Source organism: Mastacembelus armatus, chromosome 15 (assembly GCF_900324485.2).
Source record: "Mastacembelus armatus chromosome 15, fMasArm1.2, whole genome shotgun sequence".
In the NCBI taxonomy this organism is placed as follows: Eukaryota; Metazoa; Chordata; class Actinopteri; order Synbranchiformes; family Mastacembelidae; genus Mastacembelus; species Mastacembelus armatus.
Genome location: NC_046647.1, coordinates 13,371,400 through 13,390,913, shown reverse-complemented (window position 1 = coordinate 13,390,913; position 19,514 = coordinate 13,371,400). Strand labels below are relative to the sequence as shown.

The following is a 19,514-nucleotide window of genomic DNA, read 5'->3' as shown; positions in this document are numbered from 1 at the left end:
CTTGGCTTGAGGGGTGATTTGCATTCCTGCGGCCTGTTGCCTGGCATGATTACTCCTAGCACTTCACAATCCCATCTAGTGTTTAATATCACAGATTCTTTCCAATTCAGCTGCATTTCTTCCTTTTCTGTAATGCAGGAGCTGCAATGAATGCGCTCCTATTTAAGTTCTCCAAAACTACACAGCCCCCTCAATAGCAACCTCCTCTCCACATGAAAGAAAAGGGTAACAACTGCCATACTCAGGGCAGATTAATATAGTGGCCCCTTCTCCTTTGAGACCCCCGTGGTCTAAAACAGCCTGCCGTGAGTCAGAAGTGCTTTGACATTCATCAGATCAGCACTTCCAGTGGCCACTTCTGAAACAAGCTGGAAGAAGGTCACAACCCATGGTAGTTTACTTTTCATGAAGGGTTTCTTGTAAAGTATCCATGCATCATGCTGCCAAGTTTATAGTATGTCTCACAACATAACGTTGGCTTTACATAAACACAGTTACATAATGTCAGAATGTATTTCCAGGTGCTGATATTGAGGTTTTTCAACCACAGACATGTTTATTCTATAAATCTGATTGCAAAAACAGACACATCCCTGTGAGTGACAGTTAGGAACATGTTCTTTTGTTAAGAAACTGCGATAAATTTACTGAGGAGAGATCATCTTTGAGCTCTTGGCAGACTGGAACTGGCTGTATGTCCAAAGTCACAAAAGCTTGAGAATGCAGGTCATTTTATAAATCTAAACCATGACTGTCAGGAAATATGCTGAGAAGTACTGCAAAACAAAAACAAAAGGCTGAACAAGCCGCTGATCTTGTCGGACCACCAACAGAACAGCCGGAGGCCACTCAGAGATGTCCTCTAACAATGTGAGTAACAGATTAAATCACAGAAGCTACATAATTTTGTTGTCTGTTTTTGTTTGTTACCAATAATTTAAGCCTATTTTTAGTGGAGTTGTGGCTCAGCAATCCTTATTAAATAGTCTATAAACTTTTAAGATTCAAAGTAACTCAAGCTAATCAGCAATAGTTTGTGCAAGTATGCAAATGCATGAGACCAAACATCCTTCAGAAATACTGAAAGGGAAAAGTATATTTTCTTTATGAGGTATAGACAAATAACAAATTCCATATTTTAAAAATATGTGTATTTTTCTGTGCCAGTGTCTTGTAAACCACTTCACTGTTTCCCAGCTTGGTTGAAACTGTAGAATGATTTATTTAAAGTTTATAAACAAGTTTTTTTTGTTGAGTGATTTTGTAAACAAATGTTCTAAACAAGAATATTTGTTTTTGAAATGAAAATTAAAAGTGATCAGTTGTCCATGAAAGAAAAGTTGGATTGTACACAAACATACACATAAACTGAACTCAAACATTTGTTCAGTCTTAAGATGTTAACAGGCCATGTACTGTAACAGTGCACTTGTAGTTAAATGTTATATTTATATCAATTACTAGTCCAGTCAGCTCTAATGCAGACAGGTTAGATGATTGGCAATATATAATACAATATAATATAATATATAATACAACTACAAAACACAGGAGGTATTGTTCATTTGGTTTAGTAATTCAGTGATTTAACCTCTGTTAACTTTTTCTTTCTGTGGCTCATGGTTTATTTTCAAAGTGTCACCTTGCAGTCAATCCACAAGGCAAGTGAAATTGTATCTAATAAAAATGTTGTGCAGTTTACCTAATTCATCTCCTCACATATGGTTCTCCTTATTTGTATTCTGTGGGTGGGCTATGACTGCCATACAGCTCAATCAGTCCCTCTTGAAAAGGGAGACCACATGGGTCACATTTTTACATGTTGTTTGGTATGACAAGGCTGTAGCAGTACCAGCAAGGAATGTGTCTTCATAGAGAGCAATGCAGTGTTTGCTTGTTATTCACATGTGCATGTTTTCTCTCTGAGCCCATGTTACAAAAGACTGTTTGTCGTTTGCCATTACTGTAAAATGTAGCACCTGTGCATTTTTATCAGTTTAAAATCTTGATGTTTAGTCTGGATTTAACAAAATGTAAAATGTATGTATGGCAGTGCTTTTCTAAGATAAGTTCATAAATAAACTTGTTTTTCAACCCTTCCTTTCCCATAATGTAAAATAATGTATTTACGTGCAGTTATCTTAGGGTTTGATTTCTTCTTTTTCTGCATGCAGCATTTATGAAACATATTTTCCATGAGAATCCAGAAAAACAGAAGCCTTTTAAGATTCTTTTGTGATTTTGACTCGGCAGAAATAAAAGTTTCTGCTGTGATATGTTGCCCATCCATTGTACAATGTATGTCAAGGAACACATAAAATAAATCAGGTTTAAAGGAAAACTACAGACCAAAGCAGATGCACAGGAAATATACCTGTCTCTGAGGCCAAGGATATCTCTATCCTCTATTTATCATGCTGATTTACTGTATCGCCGATTTACTGCATTGAAATAATGTTTAATATGTTGCCAAAACAGGGTACATCAGAAGAATCTGGTCAGATCTGCGCACAATTATGAACTCCTGATGTAAGAACAAACGCAGACAAAGCACAACAGATCCTATAAAGGTAAATCCTTTCTATTAAAACCTGCTGCTCAGTTCTCTGCAAAATGAAAACGTTCATTACAAAATCTTTTTTTTTTTTTGTCCAGGTCTTAAAATTTAAGGAGCCGATGCTCAATCATCACTGGTAATCATGTGTAGTAGCCAAGGAAGTGAAAGGTATTTAGTTGTGTTAATGGTTTAGATTGAGGCTATTAATTTTCTTTATCTTGTTTTTTAATTCTGCAGGTGTTTAAGGGTCAGGCTGAACATTTCCAGATGTCAGAAGTGATGGAACAATAGAACAATGATGCTTAATTGTCCTGCAGAATCATTACTATTCCCATTAACAAAGTCAGCCAAATAGTAAGTGGCTCTGGGGCAATAAAGAATCACCCTGTACAGTATGGTTAGTAATGTAGTCATAATGCATACCATTGCATGAGGCAGTATAGCCATACAGTCACATAAAGGCAGGTCCATAGTCATTAGAAGTACTGGGACATTTAGCAGGAATCCCAGGCAATGAACCAGTGCATGACTCACTGGACTCAGAATGACAAAGCCTACCACAGGCCAGAACAGCCAATGAACTGAACAGTATCAAGGCAGCCATCATAACAGTGCTTTGAAATGTGCTCAAAAATATTGCTGTGATATATTTAACATTTAATTTAACGTTTATGTTTCAGCATTTAAAAACTTCCGCCATGCTTCTCCAGCAGACCACAGCTTATTTTAATGATCCACTGCAAAAATGGATGTAGTCTATTACTGCTGTTGTCCAGATGTGCATAGTAAGCAAATGCTGGAGGTAAGAACATTACGTTATGCCATGAGCAATGCAATCGCCCACATGAAAATGAACAGGAACGGATCAGAACCACAAACTACTCCTTATTAGGAGTTCTGTTCATATTGCAGGAGGCCCACAAGTCCAAAAGCAAATCGTGGGAAACAGATCAGGGACGGGTAGATGCGAAAACAACTCCCTTGTCCTCCAAGGCCAACAGTTACATCCAATTTGCAGAATGGTAATCCTTACCCTGCAAGGAGGCAAAATGGAAACAGGACAGGGACAGGTAGATCTGAAGAACAACTCCCATATGCTGCAAGTCCAGCAGTTACACCTAATTTGCAGCTAAGAAACAGGACATCAACACCCCAGTATTAATCCAGTGTTGAGTTGAATACCAGACAAACTATTGTAGCAGTGCAGGGATGAACAGCCATCATCATAGTACGTCATAATGGAACAAGTGGTGGGAGTTGTGTCAAAATTAAAAACATTCAGAATGACCACCCACAAATAACAAATCCAAGTGGAATGATTTTATGACTTTATATTTATAGGTACCGACATTTACCTGTCACAGATTATGAAACCACAAGGTCTGTCTCCCACAGGTGCTGAGCTCCCGCTTCTCTGTTGTATTTTTAAATATGCTGGGAGAGAGGCTTCTAGTAGAGCTTAAGGGTTTACCGTTTAAATTATGGAACCTGTTATTCTTTGATTTTGCAGGCTCTCACATTGGTAGATGTCACAAAAAGTAGAGTTTTGTAGAAATGCTTTTTGCTCAAACAAAGATATTATATAGATATAGATATAGGAATATATATATAGATCTTGTATCTATCTCAAAATTTCAGCTACCTTATTTTAGGAGCAAACATGCAATTTACTTTACTAGGCTGATCACCAGAAAAGTAATGAACAAAACATTGTTACTAAACCAATTTAGAAAGCAAATAGAGATGTCGACAGTCACCACTTGACCTAGCTCGTGTATTTTGGCTGGTGTTAATTTTGCTGTGAAATTCGACTTTTCCCACCAAGGATATGGACACACTGAAGGAAATCTCTGTACTTTATGATCCAGTTGGAGTCGTAATCCAGCCGTGAAGTCTTCTATGGTACAATATAAAACTCTGCACAATAAATATCTGGCCGCTTAGAAACATCTGCTTTAATATATCTGTGACAAAGAGGTGCTAAAGTAGTGCCTTTGTATAGCAAGAGCCCAATCTTATAGCCTGTGTCAGTAGGTGATATGGTGATATTGCTGCCAGATCATTTAGAATTAATTAATTGTGTTTGATCACAAAAAAACAGAGACTAGTGTTCATTAATCTGGACAGGAGGATGCTCAGAGTGGCAAAGCTGCACTCTAAACTGCATGTACAGAATAGGTGGAATTGTATTTTTGTAAGTCAGTGCTCAACAGTCGTGTATATGATTATTTCTGGATGCAAACCCAATGCACAGATCAGTGGCTTTTGTGACTGAAAGCCACAGGGCGCTGTGTGATGTGTGATTGCTATGAGGATAATCTTTAGCACACATGCTGTCTCTAAGGAGAGCTGTGGAAAGTTGGCTCAGAGCTGACAGCCTTCCTGAACAATCTGTAAGGTAGGCTGCTATTTTTATAAAGGCTTTGTGTTTTATTTAAAAAAAAAAAAGGTTTGCATTCATTTTTTTCTCTTAGTTAAATATGAGGTGGGGTAGTGATCCCTTTATTGTATATATTAATTATATAATATATATAGTCATACTTCATTTTTTTGTGAAGCAAGACTTATACATAATTCAGTTTCAATTATATACCATCAAGTGGTTTGTTGTTGTAGGACTGGGTGTAATCATTCTGACGAAATATCAAGCCAACCCTTCCTTCTTTCCCCTGGTATGAAAGGCTATGTCATGATTATTCATTTCAGGGTGATGAGAATGTGCTATTCGTTTAGCAACAGGACTCTCTTGTCGTTCCAGTTCAGTTAAATCCGTGATGTCAAAATTGAAGACGGATGGAGGATGAAAATTGATTTAATCTGGTTCCTGTTTTCTGTCTCCCACTTTGTTTTCAGTATATATCCGAGAGCTTAGAACGTCTTTCATGCCTTGCCGAAACCTGTACTCGATGAAGTACTGTTTTTCACATCTGTTTCTTACAAAAACAACAAAAAAAAGTGTCCATTTCTTTCATATGTAACTTTCTCCAGTTCAGAAACCTGTTGTGAAATTTGCACAGATTTTTATTTAATATTTGGAAGCATTCGTCATCTGCTTTGCCTCCAAAATCCTTGTAAAACCTGTGGAAAATATATTGTTCTCAGGAGACAGCTTATAAACAAGCGCAGAAACATGATTTTTTTCTTGTCAGGGTTTATCTGTTTGCCTAATCTACACAGAACCGCCCCTTTGCAGAGTTTAAAACCATTACGTTTGAGCAGTTGATCTTATTTTTTCCTAGTCTGATAATTAGACTGAACTGCTGTTTCACTTCATTGTTCTGCTCTATTAGAATTGCAGTACAAATTGAATATGTAGACAGGGATTTATGAGGCCTGGAACAGGGCTCATTTCTTAATGTTGTGATATAAAAAAAAAAAAAAAAAAAAAAAACCATTTGATTTGACTGCCAGATTACAAACTGACAGAGAGAGTACTGAAAATCCTCCATCCTGTATACACTCACAACATTTTGCTTAAGTGGTACTACTACTACTACTTGTAACTGTCTTATGAGTGATTCATTTGTTATTCTTAAAACATGTAAATATATCTATTACAGAAAAGTTATTATTTATTCTTCACCTCTCAGTATTAGCTTGTTACAAAATCCAACTTTTAATGTTTTCCTATTATTTTACAAAGAGCACTTTTCAGATGAAATATTTTTTTGGAAAATAATCTTTGCTACTGGCAGATTATCTTTAGCTTTAACTTTCTGTTCCGCTGCATATTACATGGCTTCTCAAAAGTGAAAAAAACCCCTGAAGCTTAGTTCTTTATACTGACCCTCTGCAGCTGGTAATTGTGAAGACAAACCATAGCTGCTGTGTTTCCTTAAAAGTAGACATCTTTTTTAAATGTATGCCCCTGAAAATAGAAAACAAATAGAGATAATGGTTTATGTTACTATGGTCATGAAAACAGCACATTTCTCAACCTTATTTTGTGATACAGATACAAACAAAAGGAGAAGTTTTCCATACAGTGTACAACACCCAGCACTGTGTGCCATGGTAGCATAGTTATTACAGACATAATTGCACTAATTTAGTGCTTCTGCACAATGCTGTTTTCATTATTTCCAGTGTATTTAAAGCACAGATTTACAGTCATCTAAAAAGAATGCCACTAACCACTAAATGAATATGTCGAATAACTGAACAATTATTTTCAGGCAAATATAACTACAACAGAAAATGATTTTTGCAGAAATGATCTGGTGTAAATCCACAATGATTTGGTTTGATGTAAAAATAGCTAAATTAAATTTTGTCTATGTTGAAAATTTGATTTAACTTCTAAAGTCATCTATTAATGCTGCTACATTCCTTGTTTTTCTGAACCATGAATAAGTGATTAGAGGCAATACAGCAAAAGGCATTTCAAATTTTAGGGGGTGGCAAGTGATAGACATCAACCTCAAAGTCTGCTACAAAAAAAAGGCTTTTTCAGGCCTGAACATATGAGTCGCCCTCCTCCCCTGAGACAGAAGTAGAGGTCTCTCATCACAGAGTAGTTTAGCGTGGTGAGATGGTTGAATGCTAGGACTTCATTAAGCCCCTCTATTGTTAACATCTGGGTTCAGAAGAATAGCTCTTTCTCTGGTAAATGTTGCCCTGGCTTAACAAGGGATTTTATTACACCATGCAGTTGACATTGGCAGCAGTGGCACGTCTGGCAATGGAAACTACTGAGGTCACAGGAGATCAATCAAAGCAGGCTGTTTTCCTAAAACCTTCAATTCTCACTAGAACAGGGAGGTGAATGTGCATCTAATCTTGTTGTTGACTCAAGATAAAAAGAAAACATTAATTGTAAGACTGCATAGAGAGTGTTGTTTTAAGTGGTTCCAAAGTGAAAAAACTTTGTAGTACTCAGCCTGTAAATAAATTATTTGTGCAACCTCTTCTTTTCTTTCCTTTTTTCTTGCTCTGCACCTTTTTTTCATGAACATATTACACTGTGGCTTTCGTAACAACAATGCTTCCTCAACAATTCCCACTTCAATGTGGAGCAGTAATCTCCCATATCAGCCCATTTGCCACTTTGCTTCACACCATTTCCTCTCTCTCACTCTCCACACCCTCATCCCTCTCTGTGTCATCCCCTCCCTGCTAAGGATGTGGCTGCCATGGCAACTGCTGAATCATCCTCCGCCGTGTGCAGCCGTCGTCTAATTCCATATCCTCATGCATCACGACCCTCCATCGTCCAGGCTGCGTCAACATATTGATCTCAGTTTGCTATATTAGTAGCAGCAGTGTGTGCAGGTCGGTTTCGGAGGACACACACGGGAGCAGCAGGCTGAACAGCAGCCATTCGGATGGGTAACATACCCACGACAGTCAAGCACTGCCTGAACTATGAGCAATATATTCAAGACTACCCATGGCTGAGACAGTGGCTGCAGGAGGAGAAGGTGGGTACGTTTCCCTTTTTGTTTTTTTCCTAATCTGCTGCACATGCTCTGCCACATGACTCTCTTGTGACAGAGAGAATCCAGAGCAGCTGGCAACTAATGACAGCGTTGATGCTGTATGCTGCTTATACAATGGTCCTCTGGAACTGTGTTCTGTTTTTACACACTAATTTAGTCTTATGAAATGCATGACATGTCCCTCTAAGTAATAATAGAAAAAATGATATTTGACAAAAGATGCAAACTAAATGTTTCTAGTTTTTTCTGCCTTGTGTTACTTCTTTATGTTGCTGCAACAGGAGCAGGCTATTTGATAACAGCTGAACAAAAACAATATTTGGGTATTGCAAGTAGGTTTTCCAAAATGGTTCTTTACATCCAAGTACTTATTGATCACATTAAGTACTGCTGGTATGTTATTTAATTGGTTCTGATATTTATGCTGAATCACTTAAGAAGCACCTACAGCACAGAGGCTTGTTAAAACTTACTGTCTTGGTTTTATGTCCAGCATATATTTTTTGAATGGATGAATGTGAGCTGTTGTCATTAACCCCTGTAAACCCACAAAAAGTAGCAATACCACAATGTAAAAATGCTGCAATACAAGTACATCCATTGAAATCTTAGTCCATGGTACATGAATTGGATTAGTATTTACAAAATATACTTCCTATTAAAAAAAGGAATATTACTGTATTATTGATATAATGACAGTTTCCATCAGGACTTTTCCATGAATGTGCTATATTTGTTGTAGTTAATTCTAATAGGGGTCAGTCTCTCTGTTAACATACATCACACTAAATATTTTTGAATTTCAAAATAAATAATAAAATATCCTATTGGTGACAGTAAATCATATTTTCTGTTTCTGTCAGAGTTGTGAATTAAAAGGTACAGTATTTCCCACTAAAACGTAGAGAAGTATAAGTAAAAAATTAGCATAACATGTAACTACTCTTGTGTCTCTTCTGGGCACCTATACACAAATTCCGTAGATAACATTTCAGTCATTTTGGCGCAATGACAAACGTGTTAAGGTAGACTATTTAAGGCAGCTTACAGCACACAGGTTTAGTATTTTATGATTGACCTGGTCAGAACAGGTCACAACCCCCGACGCAATATGGCGGCACATGAGATGCATTTTATAAGCCCGAGTCGACGTGTAGCTATTAGCATGACCAGGTTAGCTAACTCAACGCCAGTTGACGAACACAAGTGTATGTGTTTAGTAAGATAAAGATAATCCTGTCAGGAGTTGGTGGAGATAATAACGGAGGTTGAGCAAGACTCAATACTGGAATTGCAATTTTAGGTAAACAAAAAAAACAACGTTTTTGTTTGTTACACCGTTAGCGTTTAGCCAAAATAGCTTAATGAGTTGCCAAATCTGCTGTTTTTTTCCGTGGTGGACAGACATTTATTGGAAAATGAGTGGGTTTTGGTGAGGTCTGTGGCGTGTTTGTTAAATGTCAGTGTAGTTAGCTACAGTATACAAATTCCGTGATATTTTGGATTTTGCATTTCATTTCAACAAGAGTCTTCGGGATCATAAGGCTCAAAACAGAAAAATACACTCGACCTTTTCACAAGGTCTTGTGGTTTGTGTGGAGTTACCCTCACCTGCTTTCCCAGCATTTTCTCTGTGACACATCTGATGAGTTTGCATCTTAATGACATGACAGGATTAGTTATGTTTTCGTTCTTAGGTTTCACCTGGGGGTAAAGAGTCGCTCATGTTAGAAATAACGTCCTGGAGCACCCCTCTACAGGAGGATGACTGGGTGCTTGTGTTCAGTCTCCTGCTGGGTGGTATTCCTGTCTTTATTCTCTTGTCTCTTCCTCTTCAATGTTTTCCAGATCATTATAGGACATCAGTATCCAGAATTTGTTAAAATTGTTGAAGTTGGGCCGAGAGATGGACTTCAAAATGAAAAGGTATACACTACATTGAGTGAGGAATCTCATTCATATGCACACTTGTTTTGTATTACTGCACATGATCACCCTTGGAAACCCCCATTTTCGTATCTTTAATACATACAGCAATTCATAACATATGGGCTGCGTGCCATAATTGCCAGGAGCATATGTTTCACATTTTCTTTGAAATTAAATAGGAAAGATGACATGGCTCCTGGCATAGTTTCATATGCTTAACATGACACAGCTTTATCATTTCCCTATTGCACACCAGTAGTTTTACAGATCACACTGGACGCAGAAATAATCTATTTGCCACATGTTATTATTTTGAGAGGTCTTAAAATATTCAGCAAGATTGAGTGTGTGATCATAGAAATCAATGTGATTGGCAAGCGATATAGCAAAGAAAATCTGCCAGATATCTGCTTGTTGTACCTCCTGTCTTGAGTGGAATCAAGTCCAGAAAGAACAGTTTCAGTTTCATTGTTCCCTAGGAAATTGTTCCGACAGGGGTGAAAATCCAGCTGATAGACATGCTTTCAGGAACAGGCCTGTCTGTGATCGAGGCCACCAGCTTTGTTTCTTCAAAGTGGGTACCGCAGGTAATAACTCTTCTTTGTGCAAAGTGTAAGAGTGCTGAGTGATTTATTAGATTCGCTTTCTTGTCCGCACATCTACAGACTAAAATCTGCTCCTGTAGTGTTTTGTTAGACCCGCAGATGGAAAGAATATTTAACATATTCTTCACCTAGTCACCTTCACATAAATTGTGCCACTATTTACTTTCTGAAAAAGAGAAAACATGAATATGTCTCATGTTTTGTTTATACTGATGAATGTGACATAAAAAGTAGTTCTCTCCTCAGTGGATGTTGTATTCTCAGAGATGTGTAGATGATGTTAAAGGTTTATTTTCCTACGTCATATTTTTCGCCCTCTATTTAGATGGCAGACCACTCTGATGTACTCAGAGGAATCCAGAGAGCACCTCGTGTTCAGTACCCTGTTTTGACACCGAACATGCAAGGCCTGCAGGACGCTGTAAGCATTCATTTTCGATTCAGCACGATGACCTCTGCTATTAACCGTGACTGTTCACCCATGCTTGTCAGTTTGGGTTAACAGATAGTACTGCATTAATTTTACCAGATAATTCCCACACTCATGTTAATTGTGACTATTCCTGTTGTAAGGTTGCAGCTGGTGCTACAGAAGTGGCGGTGTTTGGGTCAGCGTCTGAAACCTTCAGTAAAAAAAATATTAACTGCTCTATTGATGAAAGCATGCTGAGGTTTGAGGAAGTCATTAACACAGCCAAAGAGCAACAAATTCCAGTCCGTGGGTATGTACTGTGGATGTTGTCACTTAAAATGAGTGAATGCATACATCATTCTTTTATTAACTTTCTGATTTTACTCTGATTAATCGCCTTTATTTTTCTAACTCCAAGAGTAAAGTATTGCAGTTTCTATTTGTATGTGAAAGCACATAATTCAGTAATAAAACCTTAGCAATGTTCCAGATGTTCACCAGGTTATATCTGCAGTATGCATTAGTTAGCCACAAATCAACATGCTTACTGAAAAAAACCAAACAGGATAAGTAACTGAATATAGTTGTGCCTTTGTCAGATTTGGAGAAGCAAGCCATTCCAATAACAATGTTTGTTTTCCTAGATTATATGAATCTGTCTGTTCAAAAAAAGATAAATATGTCACAACAACAGTGGACTGGTATAAACACTGTCACTTTTCAAGCGCTGAAAAGCTGAAGACAAATGGCATAGCACTGAGATTTGGATCACCATCAAAGCCTAATCATTGATTCTCATGTAAATCTTTTTGTATTCCTCTGAGACGTCAGCTGACAGACAGAGGAACAGCCAAAATAACAAGAGCAAAAACATCAGAATCCCCAGCAGCGCTCCAGCAAATTTTAAACTGAGTCAGTCGCTCCAAGAACAACAGGCAATGGTGAAACATTTTGCTTTTCAGTATGTTGAATATAAATGCGCGTGTAAACCTGTTTTCAGGAATACAGAAATCCCAGTACTATACTAATCTGCAGCCTGAAGTTCTCCGTGTTACAGTGAATTGTTACTCTATCCACAGACCTTGTTTAGGTTTTTGTCGGTATTCAGTCGCGTCAAATGTGACAAAAACCCACTGAAACATTCACAAACGTTGTCCCCTTTCAGATATGTTTCTTGTGCCCTCGGGTGCCCCCACGAGGGACACATTGAACCTTCCAAAGTTGCTGAGGTGAGGTTAACCTTGTACATTTCCTATTTTATATTTGTTTTCAGATTTATTGAAACCTTTAGAAAAGAAAATCTTTAACATTTAAAAAAGTATATTGTATACTTAAAGCTTATATTGGATGCTTTTCTGCACAGCTTGTATCATCATAATTGATTAGGTGGTATATAAACTTTACTGTTATTAAGTTATTAATACTTCCACAGATCAAACTGTCATTAACAATGAAAAAAAGTTTTATTCTCAGACATTTCTGTACTAAATTTGTAATAATACCTGCATCTCAGACAGATAATCAATTCATTTTCTTTCAGTGAGAGCATTTGATGATATTTCCATTGTTCTTTAGGTGGCAAAGCAGTTATATGACATGGGCTGTTATGAGATTTCCTTGGGGGATACCATAGGTGTTGGTACTCCAGGTTCCATGTTTAAGATGCTGCAGAGTGTGATGAAGGAGGTTCCCGCCAGCGCTTTAGCAGTTCACTGCCATGACACTTATGGGCAAGCATTGCCCAACATCCTTACTGCACTTCAGGTAAGAACTCAGAGTATAATAATATAATCAGTCATCCCAAACTGCTATTAACACCATTACGTACCATAATGAGACTCAGGTTATGATTAGTGTTATTTTCCATCACCATTAGTACAACAGAAAGTAGTGCTACCGGGGAGTATTATAGCTGTAGTATTTGTTTCAAACTGGCTTGTAGTGATTCAGTAAAACATTTTACAAAGATTTAGTTTTATTGTTTTGACAACAAAAATAAAAAATTAGCCAAACTGTTTATTAAAAACGACATTAACCGCATTATAACCCAAAAATGTCTAATATAATTGTATTTATTTGAAAGTTCTGGGAAAGCCATAGGGAAAGAGCTTAAAAATTCTGAATACCTGGCAAAGACCTCTCTGAAAATAAAGTGAAGGAGTGCAACTTTGGGATTTCTGAAACAACAGAAACGTTGAAAACATCTCAGGCCTCTCCAAAGAAAAGGAAGACGTGAGCTCTGACAAGTCTGGGAGGATCGACATGAGTCAAACTTTTCGTTCACACATCTCTTATGAGAAGATGTTTGTGTGAAGGATGTGAGAAGTGTCAGTACTTTCTCTAGCAGAGGGCTTACAAATACTGGCTTGACTACTGGCCCATTTACCTCAGAGTTGGAAGTGTAGCTTCTGCTCTGTACAAACAGAAGACAGTGATGCATCATCTTCTTGATCCTCACATCCTCTCATGTTAAACTGTTTGACAGCTTTACTTTCTGCTTTTCCAGTCGCTTGGCAAACATTCCCTGGGCACCTTCCCCTTGCACATTGTTCTCCTTAAGATGAATTTGAATATTCTTGTGGAGAACCACAGGTCGATTATGGATAAATGCCAAGCCTTTGCATAAATCTGCGTAGTTTATCATGATGACATGGAGAGGAACAACCAGATGTGGAAGCAAAGTCGAGGTGGTGATTCTTGTTCCAGGATATTTTTTTAGCTTCCTTGACGAAGTGCCAGCATCGCAGAGATCACAAGTCTTTTCTAGGACTTTAAATCATTATTCCTGCTGTGGATAATCTAATATTAAACTGCTCCCGTTCCATCTTTCTATGCAATTTTCAAGGCACAAGTTACACATTCAAAGACAGCATCTTTTCTTCATTTGTACAAGGAGCAATGGATAAACACAAGATTTTTGACAGGAGAAAGTTAAATTTGAATTCATTATGCACAATAGCCACTTTATTTTTGAAATTACTTAAAAGTAAGCACTTTAGAGCTCACAGGAATATAATCACAATAAGTGTTAATCTAATATAAATTTCAAAAGCAAAAATGTTCAACTAAATGTCTAAATGCCCATGAAACTGACTGTAAACCTGAATCTGACCTCAGTTTTAATGGCAGTGTGACAGTTTGCGACATTATGAATGTATCCTCTGTTCTGCACGATTGAGAAGGCACAAAACAAATGTGTAGGTTACAATGGCACACAGGAACCATCAGTCAACAAGGAAGAGGGGCATTAAGAAACATGATCTAAGCCTCTCCACAAAGCAAGATGATTCACACACTGCCCACTGGAAAAAAAAAAAAAAAAAAACCCAGACTCTTAATGAACATAAGATATTTCCAAAGGGCCCTCCCATCACAGAACACATATTTACTGAGGAAAAAGTTTAACAGACTATTACACTAATATACTTCCACATAACTCACACAAACATAATTAGGGTGTTTTCCCCCTCTATGCCTGTAGCAAGATTAAAACAGACATAAATCCAGTCATAAAACTAAAGTAATGCAGATATGACTATCAGTTCTCTGGAGCACATTATCACTGCAGAGGAGGAAGCTCACTGGGGGCTGGGCAGGTCAACAGATGTGAAGGGGTCAGCACAAAGGCTCACCTATTCAGTGTCTGTTGGACAAAGCAACTGAGAGCTAGGTGGATAGAAAGGCCCTGGGGGGCTCCTAACTCATCTGTCGCTTGGCTGTTGAACTCTGACAATGCTGCACTTAAAGGCGAGTGGAAAATGATCCTTTCATCTGCTCACTGCTGAGCACAGTGCTGCAGCTGTAGAAACTGAAGTAGCACTTTATTTTGCTATATTTTACAGTAACATCTGGTGTGTGGGAGATAATTATGCTTTGTGATATTTTGTTTACTCAATTTTTTCATGCTTTTTTTTTTTTTTTTTAACGGCCATTTATTTCATCAGAACATTTTTTAATGATTTTACTGTTACTCATGTTTTTCCTGATTATCTGTGGTGCTATTCATTTGTAAGACTGCAGTGTTGTGCTGATGAAACAACAGCAATGTTCATGTGTGAAGTTGCAAATATTTTTAAAGTTATCTTTGATTTTGGACAGCAGAGCAAGAAAGCGTAGAGGGATGGTGAAATTCCTTTGTGGATCATATTTAAAATGATTCATCACAGCTGCCCAACAGCCACAGAAAATAATAGCAGCCCCGGATATTTAGCCTACCATTTGGTCACCCATAAACAAGATGGAAATGAAAGATTTTATCATAGTTTTTCATTACTGTGTGCCAGAAGTCCACACCACCAACTGGGAAAGAAATGAATTCCCCCAGTGCTGTCAGCCCTGAGTCACCTCTTTTGTTCCTGATAAAGACATTCCTCAGTCTTTGTACCTTTTCCTTTTTTTTCAGAAGGTCTAGGGGGGGGGCTTTGTTACAAACCGACTCCTGGCAGGTCACACAATGACAATGTATGTACTTAGATTTCACAGGCTTGGCAAGGAAAATTATTTATTCTTACCCACAATTTTGGTGTATTGTGTACAGCTGCAGCTGGGGAATACAGTAAACCTGTTTGTGCTCACACTTGAGCTCTATGTTAACAATAATATTCATCTGACCTGTTTTCTTTTGTCTCTTTGCATGGGGTACTGTTCAGCCAGGATGGGCTATGCAGGGGCAGCAACTTTAAGTTGCTAACTTTGAACGCTCTAGTCTAAATATTAACTGGTGGTGTTGATATTATGGTCTTATAATTTATTGTAATTAATTTAAATAAGGTAACACATAATATTGAAATGAATAATTATTGTACCAGAGTTAACCTCCAAAGACTTGAATAGGGTTTTTTGTCATAGCCTGTTCCTGTGCCAGTAAGTAGTTTTACTATATTTTTTATCTTATTTCTCTCTGGAGATTTACTTGTCTGTAATACTGGCAAATCTGACCAAATCAATTTAGTAAATAATTTCATTTTTGACTTACTGCACATCTTCCACCTAAACATAAAGTCATGAAAACGAATTGTTTTTAATCACCAGGATGTAATTATGTTTAGACTTTTCACTGTTGATGATCATGATGTTGTGGGTATTGGGTGTCGTGCATTCATGAAACTCCAATGAAGGGGTTGATATGGAAAGTGAATGACCTGGTTGCATAGTTCAGGATTTTTATTCCTGAATAAATCATAAAGTAAAAGTGACATTTATTCTAGATATGTTTGTTTTGTCTATCTCCTAGCTGCCTGCTAATATCGTGGCAGTGCGTTCAGCTTATGTCTGTATTCCTGGAAAGAGGGTTTTATATTGTATGTGTCAGCAGTCGATCTGTCACAGTTTTCTTTAGTTTATGTAGAAGTAGGTAAAGCATCAATGCTTCATATCCTTCAGTGAATGCATGCTCTCTCTCTTTCTCTCGCTCTGACGCAGTTATAAAACCAAAATGGGACTATGTCCATCTTCAGCCATGTCCACTCAGAGTGTAGAATGTCCCAAGCTTATCCCAAATCATGCACGTTTGAAAATGCACTGTGTCTTTATCCAGGAATGTATTGTTTTTATATAACCACAGCTCACTGAATATGGCTTTTTAACACTGAGTGCACATCTGGTTTCTGGGCAGTATGAACCTTAACTTAACATTGGCAAGCTGTAGCTGCTGACCACCAGTTCTTGCATGATTAGTGTCCAAAGGAACAGGGCACACTGCTGAAGGGTTCGTTTTGTTCCTCTCGGAAACAGTATGCTGAAGACCCCCGGCTTTACACGGTTAGCAGCTGAAAGCGAGAGGATTGGCATGGTAGATTACAACTCTGTGTTTATACTACAAAAATTTCTGCCTAGTACAATATCCTGCTCTGGCTTTAACCAAGGTCTGGAAATCTCGTGCATTGCACACACTGGAGTAGATCTCCTCCTCCTCCTGCCCACCCTCCTTCTCTTTCCTTGCCAACACAAACAGCAATTACAGCTGGCTCAGACAACTCCTGAAAGAAATAGGTTCTTGTATGGAGAAAGCAACCAATTAGTACCATTGTTTAAAAAAAAAAGAAAGGCAATAGAAACTCTTTCAATTTAGCTCACTTGGTTCTGCTCCATGGGGTGAAAAGTCTTTTGACCCAAAGCTACTGAGAGGACCTGTGCGCTAATTTTGTCTCACTGTGGGATCCACTGACATCTGGCTCTGCCACGGAAGCTGGAAAACATCTTTTAATATTCTCATGATGATCTCAGGGACATGTGGAAAACATCCCGAGATCATAGTCCATAATGACTGCAAAACTGAAGGTCTGGCTTCATCATTTTTTGGTGTGAAAACAAAGGTTGCACTTGAGGTTACGTTGTTCACTTACACACGCGCTGGAGTTTTGTGTCTTGCATATGTATATTCATAGAAATTCTATATCTCTTTAAATCAATTCCACTTGCAGCTTAGAAATAAAAAGAAAACTAATATTTCCTAGGCTGCATTTAAAGCTGTTTTGTAATCTGTCCAACAAAAGCTTTGAAACTCAGAAAAACAAGTGAAAATGCATCATTAACTTTCATATGGATGCCAGATACCAGATATTGTAGGCAGTAAAAAAAAAAAAACATAACCTTTTCCCACAAGATATTTATTGTAAGCAGCCAATGAACCAAACATGTAATAAGTAAACAAACTTAAATTTTATCTCTTGCAGGTGTGCTGTAATATTCTTAGATCTTGTGTATTCTTATATCTGTGTACAAAGACCACCAAAGAACAAGAATATTTTAACCAGTGACATCAATGAAATAATTTATGACATTAATGAATACTTCACATTTGTGCAGTAATGTTACAGTTCCTATATTGCTGGCACAGTGTAAGAAAACACCATCTAACCAAGGAGAAAATGTCTTCTCAGTGTGGTAAGAAAGTGAATCCCCATGGTTAAGGGCAGAGTAGAGCTGTAAAAACATGAGTAACCAGGAGAATCAGAAACATATGAAATGTTCTGTTCAGCATTTATAATGTTCCTCTCATACGAATAAGGCCGTAATTATGTGGTGCTGGTGGTTTGAGCTGACAAAGAGGATGACTAAGCCATAGTATGGGACATTATGTGCCCGCTCATCTTGACAACTTGAAGCCTACAGTTCTCCTAAATTGCTGAAAAATCTGACTGCAGCAAGCCTCGCCAGGGCAGAACAATTTACCAGAATAAGGACCTTTGTTCCTGGATTTTACCTGAGGTGAAGCCTGAATAGAACTGCTGAATTTCTTTGTTGTGTGTCCTTGCAGATGGGGGTCTCTGTGGTGGATTCTGCAGTAGCAGGCCTGGGAGGTTGCCCGTACGCTCAAGGTTCATCTGGCAACGTTTCAACAGAGGATGTTCTCTATATGCTCCACGGCATGGGCATTGAAACAGTAAGCATGTCTCCTTAATGCACTCTGACAGACCTGCTGTAGCTTATGTCTTTATAATCCCAACAAATCGCCCCAATCCATACAATCATTCAGAGCTTATTTACATAGACAGATCATTCTGCAAACATACTGCTCTGTAAATGTATACTTTTTAACATTAGAGGTTTTTACACAGCTTGCACAAACCCACGGTGTTGCATGCTCTATCTCAAGAACAATTTATTTAACAATTTCTACCCCTGCTGGTGGAATAGTTTTACTGCAGTTTAGTTTTCACTTCTTGGACATACCGTTACATTCTTGAGCACCCTGCCTTTAAGTTAATAGTGCCTGTTTAACTTATAAACATTATATCAAATTGTATTTGAACTGATTGCAGCTATTTTTTTGCAGGGTGTGAACCTTGCCAAAGTTATAGAGGTTGGTGACTTCATCTGCAGTGCTTTATGTCGCAAGACAAACTCAAAGGTAGCCCAGGCAAGAAGCAAGACACTTTGATTTGTTTCTGTGAAATGCTGTAAATATTTGACTCTGTGCTTCCCCTGTTGTTGCTGCCTTCATATTTGTTGTGTTTGAAGTGTAGTGTTCCTTTTTTTTTTTAAGCTGTCTCATCTGAATGATCGCATGAATACTTAGTTCAACATTACCATCTAGAACCTCCTCTTTCAATTTTGGTTTCCTACTATTCAGCACATGCACTGAATTATCAAAATTTTCAGTGTCATATTCTGGTTGACTTATTTTTTGATTCTATACAGATGGATGATAAGGAAAAGGAATGACAGTTGTTATATGTATGAGATAACTAGAAGCGGATCAGAAACTCAAAATCAAATCAAAATGAGTATTCATGAATACACAATGTCTCCCCATACTTCTATTTTAAAACCTCCTCACGCATATTTGACTCTGACAAATAAACCCAAAAACCTAGGTTCCCTTTTTGTAGAACGGTGCCCTTATAAATGTAATGTAATATAAATTGTACTCAACGTATTATCGCCACGTGTTTCATTTGAATGAACAGAAAAGACTTCAAAAAGAAGTCCTTGCTTTTAAAATTCCTTATGCACTTTACTTCTTGGAAGCTTTCCCTACCCAGTCAGAACATATGAATAGCAATGAAAAGGAAGACTTCTCAAAGTATAACCATTTAAAAGCAGTCGCAGAAAAGCTTTTGTCCTCAGGT

General features: G+C 37.8%; 1 protein-coding gene across 2 annotated transcripts; it reads left to right on the top strand.

The window, feature by feature from the left end:
- The first annotated feature begins 7,881 nt into the window (after nucleotides 1–7,881).
- Nucleotides 7,882–18,823, top strand: hmgcll1 (3-hydroxymethyl-3-methylglutaryl-CoA lyase like 1). Of its 2 annotated transcripts, none has more exons than XM_026308939.1 (9): nucleotides 7,882–7,977; nucleotides 9,844–9,921; nucleotides 10,404–10,511; nucleotides 10,855–10,950; nucleotides 11,103–11,251; nucleotides 12,107–12,170; nucleotides 12,517–12,705; nucleotides 18,200–18,325; nucleotides 18,719–18,823. In XM_026308939.1, the coding sequence occupies exons 1-9, from the start codon at nucleotides 7,882–7,884 to the stop codon at nucleotides 18,821–18,823; spliced, it is 1,011 nt and encodes a 336-aa protein (XP_026164724.1). The 2 variants fall into 2 exon arrangements, with proteins under 2 accessions (XP_026164724.1, XP_026164725.1); XM_026308940.1 differs by having other exon boundaries at nucleotides 7,882–7,981; nucleotides 9,854–9,921.
- The last annotated feature ends 691 nt before the right edge of the window (nucleotides 18,824–19,514 follow it).

Bases quoted from the DNA above. Each gene is read 5' to 3' on its own strand.
- hmgcll1 (XM_026308939.1), top strand. From the start codon at position 7,882: ATGGGTAACATACCCACGACAGTCAAGCACTGCCTGAACTATGAGCAA. The intron at 9,922-10,403 runs GTATACACTACA...ATTGTTCCCTAG, and splicing joins ATGGACTTCAAAATGAAAAG to GAAATTGTTCCGACAGGGGT. The intron at 12,706-18,199 runs GTAAGAACTCAG...GTGTCCTTGCAG, and splicing joins ACATCCTTACTGCACTTCAG to ATGGGGGTCTCTGTGGTGGA.